This window comes from Bison bison, unplaced genomic scaffold (genome assembly GCF_000754665.1).
Source record: "Bison bison bison isolate TAMUID 2011002044 unplaced genomic scaffold, Bison_UMD1.0 scf7180017864281, whole genome shotgun sequence".
NCBI classification, from domain to species: Eukaryota; Metazoa; Chordata; class Mammalia; order Artiodactyla; family Bovidae; genus Bison; species Bison bison.
This window is the reverse complement of record NW_011494853.1, coordinates 429,681-435,909: the sequence shown is the minus strand read 5'-3', so window position 1 is coordinate 435,909 and position 6,229 is coordinate 429,681. Positions and strand designations below refer to the sequence as shown.

Below are 6,229 nucleotides of genomic sequence, written 5' to 3'. Positions count from 1 at the left end.
TGAGTCGGCTCTTTGCATCAAGTGGCCAAAGTATTGGAGCTTCAGCTTCAGCAACAGTCAGAGTTGGTTTCTTTTAGGATTGACTAGTTTGATCTCTGTACGGTCTAGATACCTAGTATCTGCCTGAGACTCAGGAATGAGTCATCCTCTGATCAAACAGGTGGCAGTGGTCACACCTGCAGAAGCTATGTCGGGGCAGGTTGCTGGCAGCAGCAATTAGCACAATATAACTCCAGAGGGAAAAGTCCAGAGACAGAGCACCATGGCTTCTGACAGAGGTAAGTGGTCGGGGGCCCGAAATCTTCATATTCTGGAAAAACTCCAAAACTCTGTGTGTGCTTGCCTATATGTGTGTGCGTATGTGTCTGGTTCATGCTTGTATTCATGAACATTTTCCAACTTTCCTATTTATTAATATCTTCCTATTATTCTTAAACAGGAGTTCTTATCGGTGGTGGTATGATTATTAATACCACCTGTTCATACTGTAAATGATTTTGATCAGATGCTTGTTTCATCATAATAAAAAAACTTAAGTTAAAAAATATGACTCCTAGATGAAAATTTAAGATAGCAGCTGAAGTTCTAGCACCGGGGCATATTAATGGATTATTTAAGGTTCCATTACTTAGTGTTAGAAAAATTCGTGGGGAAGGAGGAACACCAGGTGGTGGAAGGAAATGATTTTCAGATGAGGTGGGTTTTGAACTTGGTCTTGAAAGGGCAGAATTTTGGTTGGCAAAGAGAAGGAGATTCCTGTTTGACTGACACCAGGAGTTTAAGAGAATTTTCCAAAGATTGTGTGTGGAATATAATGAATGAATTGATTAGGCTACAGAAGAGTTTTTGGAAGCAATCAGCAATGTGATTAGAAAGCAAATTTGCTTTTTTTAAAATTGGACTATAGTTGCTTTACAATGTTGTGTTAGGTTCAAGTGTACAGCAAAGTGAAACAGTTATATATATACATGCACTCCTTTTAGATTTATTCCCATATAGGTCATTACAGAGCACTGAGGAGAGTTCCCTGCGCTATATAGTGTAGGTCCTTATTATCTATTTTATATATAGTAATGTCTGTATGTCAATTCCAATCTCCCAAATTTATCCCTCTGCCTACTCTCAAAAACAAATTTGAAGACATATTGTTGACAGCCTTGAATGCCCAGCTAAGGAAATTGAGGTTGATTTTTTTTTATTTTAGATTTTTTTCTTTTCCATTATGGTTTTTAATAGTTTACTGTGTATTTTTTTTAATAAGACAAAATATTTGGAGAATTTGTGAATAGCATGCGTGCGTGTTCAATTGTGTGTGACTTTTTGCAGCCCCGTGGACTATAACCCACCAGGCTTTTCTTTCCATGGGATTTCTCAGGCAAGAATATTGGAGTGGGTTGCCATTTCCCCCTCCAGGGGATCTTCCAGACCCAGGGATCAAACCTGAGTCTCCTGCAGTTCCCACATCGGCAGGCAGACTCTTTACCACTGAGCAACCTGGGAAGCCCTGTGAATAACATAGAGATGACTGAAACAGTGCTGTAGACACATTTACGTGGCACCTGATACCTTTTTGTGTGTGTTGGCTTTTGACTTTGGCCACACCGTGCAGTATGCCACGTCTTAGGTTCCAAAGCAGAGATTGTACCCCTGCCCCTGCAGTGCAAGCAGGGACTTTTAACCACTGGTCCACCAGGGAAATTCCAAGAGAGAATCTTCCAACTGCATTTTCTGATATGATTGGTGGATTTAGAAGAACAGGGCCTTTTTTCTTAGTGGTTCGATTTGTACATATGGGTGTTACTTGACATGATCATCTCTTGGTCAACAGGTCCTCCAGCGGGAGATCCCACATTGAGGTAAGAATTCTACTATCATAGTGCACGTTTAATTCAACCCAGAATAGATGAGCATTTAGGAGGGGGAGGACTATAATTTCCTTATTGTTCCTTTGCTCTTTTCTGATGGTCCCATTCTTTGTTTTTGCAACTCCATTCCTTATGCTTACTATTGCTTCCTGTGTCTTCCCTCCTATGCCTTTTGGTTTCAGTTGAAAACAAGTATCTTCCAGCTCTCCTTTTTTCTTCTCTTACTATTGTTTTTCTCCCTTTAAATCACAAGTTGTCATAGAAATTAGTGAAAACTTCAGCAAACTGGTTTGTCACTTTGATCTTCCTATTTTAAATCCTATGCCCCTTTTCTAGACCTTTTTTTTTTTTTTTTAAATTTTACCATTCCACATAGTTTGGGAGATCTTAGTTTCCCAATCAAGGATTGAACCCAGGTCCCCCAGCAATGGAAGAATGGAGTCCTAAGCACTGGACTGCCAGGCAATTTCCTAGACCTATTTAAAAACTGCATTTATTTTTAATTGATTGATGATTGCTTTACAATATTGGTTTCATTTCTGCCATACATCAACATGAATTAGCCATAGATGTACATGTGTCCTTTCCCTCTTGAACCTCCCTCCCACCTCCCACCCCATCCCACTTCTCTAGGTTGTTAAAGTGCCCTGGTTTGCATTCCCTGAGTCGCTTCCATGCTACTCTCACCATTCATCTCACCCTCTCCTTCCTCCCCGCTGCCCTCATCCATGTCTAGAACAGAGAGATTTGTCAGGGAACATATTATCTCTTGATGGGTGGAAGGATTACTCTATAAAATAAATTAAGTGATCCTTTAGGAATGAGTGGAGAATATGAGAATGTAATACACTTATGACTCAACCATACTGCAGAGTCCTTGGAAAAATTCTGAATTTTCCCTGAGTCATAACTTTGACCCACAGAGAGTGTTATGTCTAAAGATGTCCTCAAGAGAAATTTTAATTTCTTTCTTATGAGGAATTAGTATACACAGAATTGAATGTGGAAGAATCCCGAGGCTAAATTAGTTTCTTCTCAGAGTTGGTAATAGACTCCTGTTGGCAATTTGAGGATTCCACACCTGAAAAAGAAAAAAGAAAACCAAAAACTATTCCATTGAGGAATAATGAAGATTGAGTGGGACAGGTCACCTCTAAGTGTGAGACAGAAAGTTCAGAGGGACTTCCCTGGCAGTCCAGTGGTTAGGAGTCAGTGCTTTCACCGCAGAGGGCCCAGGTTCAATCCCTAGTGGTGGAAACTAAGATTCTGTAAGCTGTGAGGCCAAAATAAATAAGATTAGAATATAGTAAGAAAACTTTAAAAGAGACACAGAGACATATTTACACCTGAATTCAAGACTACCAAGCAGTGGTAATAGACAGTGGTAACCCAAGAACGTGAGTTGGGAAAAACCTCTTCCCTGTTTGTGAGAGAAACTCTGATAATGCAAACAGACCTCCCCAGATAACTTTGAGATACAGAATAGAAAAAAAATTCCTGAGATATCATGTTTTAGGTTTGCCTGATAGAAAAGGAGAAGAAATTATTTCTGTTGTTGTTCAGTCGCTAAGTCATGTCGGACTCTTTGCGACCCCACGGATGACAGCACACCAGGCTTCCCTGTCCTTCACTGTCTCCCAGAGTTTGCTCAAATTTGTGTCCATTGAGTTGGTGATGCTATCTAACCATCTCATCTTCTGCCACCCTCCTCTCCTTTTGTCTTCTCTCAAATGATGACATGACAACATTATATTTCAGGAGAAGAATTGAACCCTGGGAATTTGAATTCTCCTTTGACCCCAGAAAATTCTGTAAAGAGGCCTGTCTGCTCTATGAAATCCAATGGGGCAACAACCGGGACGTCTGGCGACACTCGGGCAAAAACACCACCAAGCATGTTGAACGCAATTTTATAGAAAAAATTGCTTCAGAAAGATATTTTTGCCCATCCATCCGCTGCTTCATCTTCTGGTACTTGTCCTGGAGTCCCTGCTGGGAATGCTCCAAGACCATTAGAGAATTTTTGAATCAGCATCCTAACGTGACCCTAGTTATTTACATAGCACGGCTTTTCCAGCACATGGATCCGCAAAACCGGCAAGGACTCAAAGACCTGGTTCAGAGCGGTGTGACTATCCAGGTCATGAGAGCCCCAGGTGAAAACAACACACCAAGAATCTTAGGTGTTTATGAGAGGCTGTGGTGGTGGTGGTATGTTTCTAGGCCAGGGGACTGGATTATCCCGGACTGGAAGTCTCAGAAGTGAAAGCCCAAAGTAGAATAAAAACCCACTTCTGAAATTCATAGCAAAGAAAGCATCAAAGAGATGGCTCTTTTCCTCGCTCCTTATTTATTTTATTAATTAATTAATTTATTTTTGGCTGTGCTGGGTCTTTGTCACTGCGTGAGCTCTTCTCCACTCGCGGTGCTGTGGCTTCTCATTGTGGTGGCTTCTCTTGTTGCTGAGCAAGGTCTCTAGGGTGCTCAGCCTTCAGTAGTTGTGCCTCCTGGGCTCTAGAGCACAGGTTCAACAGTTGTGGCTTTCGGATCAGGGACTGAACCATATCTCCTGCGTTGGCAAGTGGATTCTTTACCACTGAGCCACAAGCAAAGCCCCCTCTCTACCATCTTACAATGAATTGCTGAGTTCCTTTTGGGAAACTTCCCTGGTCGCTCAGAAGGTAAAGAATCTGTCTGCAAAGCAGGAGACCCAGGTTCTATCCCTGAGTCAGGAAGATCCCCTGGAGAAGGGAATGGCCACCCACTCCAGTTCTTTTTAGGGATGCTGGAAGAATCTAGCCCTTCTCCAGCAGGAAATAGGCCAGAGGGATTTATATATGGTATATCTTTAAGTTGGATTCAACTTTCTGTTGTATGTGTTGAATGAACCAAGATTTGTGTTTCCTTAGAGTATGAGTACTGCTGGAGGAATTTTGTCAACTACCCCCGTGGGAAAGAAGCTCACTGGCCAAGATATCCCCCTCTGTGGATGAACTTGTATGCACTGGAACTCTACTGTATCATTTTAGTAAGTTACTGCAATGGACAGATTCTGATGCAAAAAGAAGCATCTTTCTTCAAAGTTTTCTCCTGATTATTTTAATATGTGCTCTTCTCACCATCACTTTGCCATTTATATTGAGATTTAGTTATTGACTTATCTTTTTAAAATGTGAGAGCAAGATAACCTCTTTGTGGCAAATAAGAGGGGAAAGGGAATGGATAAACTGATCTAAGATATAGGTGATGGTCAACTCTTTTGTGATCCATGTACTGTAGCCTGCCATGCTCCCCTGTCCATGGGATTTCCCAGGCAAGAATACTGGAGTGGGTTGCCATATCCATCTCCAGGGGATCTTCCCAACCCAGGGATCAAACCTGCATTCCCTGTTTGGCGAGCAGATTTTTTACCACTGAGCCACCAGGAAAGCTCAAGATATAGGTGGCGCCATAATTAGATTTAATCATCATCATCACTGTTGTTGTTACAATGCATACTGGTTACACTGAATTGCAGATATCCTTTTTCCTTTTTGATGTGTGTCATCTTACTGAAGGAATGTAGGTGACCCATTTGTATCTCTTGCAAGTATTTCAGTGGTCTTCCAAATGATGTTTTAAAATGTTCCTGGCATTAAGAAAACTATTATTCTAACCTATTTTTTTATTTCAGGGTCTCCCTCCCTGCTTACACATTTCAAGAAGATATCAGAATCAGCTCATAGTGTTCAGACTTACTCTTCAAAATTGTCATTACCAAATGATTCCACCCTATATCCTTTTAGCGACGGGGATGGTACAACTTCCTATGACTTGGAGATGAATAGAATGAATTATTGTGTACATACTGTTTCATGAATAGGCCCTGATGACCCTCTAAAGAGTAAGCACCATTAGAATTGAGATATTTTTAGATATTTTTGTATATTTCTATACTCTAACGGCAAATCATCTGGAAAGGAATTAAAGGAAACAATTCCACTTACAATAACATGAAAAACAATAAAATACTTAGGAACTAATTTAACCAAGGATATGAAATAATTTAACCAAGGATGTGAAAGATCTGTACACGGAAATCTATAAGGCATTGATGAAACAGATTGAAGAAGACACAAATAAACGGAAAGATCCCATGGTCATGGATTGGAAGAGTTAATATTGTTAAAAAAATCCCTACTACACAAAGCCATCTATAAATTCAATGCAACCCCTATCAAGATTCCAAAGGCATTTTTACAAAATTTTTTAAAAATCCTAAATTTTGTATGGAACAACAAAAGATCTTAAGGGCCAAAGCAATCCTTATACACCTGAAGGAAATGAAATCACTTCCATGTTCCTTGTGGTATTGTTTACAATAG

The 6,229-nt window shown here is 40.4% G+C and overlaps 1 protein-coding gene across 1 annotated transcript; it reads left to right on the top strand.

Moving 5' to 3' along the window:
• The first annotated feature begins 262 nt into the window (after positions 1 to 262).
• APOBEC1 (apolipoprotein B mRNA editing enzyme, catalytic polypeptide 1) lies at positions 263 to 5,688 on the top strand. Its single transcript, XM_010849352.1, has 5 exons — positions 263 to 278; positions 1,829 to 1,856; positions 3,624 to 4,021; positions 4,775 to 4,893; positions 5,539 to 5,688. Exons 1-5 carry the CDS (start codon positions 263 to 265, stop codon positions 5,686 to 5,688), a joined length of 711 nt encoding a protein of 236 aa, XP_010847654.1.
• Positions 5,689 to 6,229: the final 541 nt, after the last annotated feature.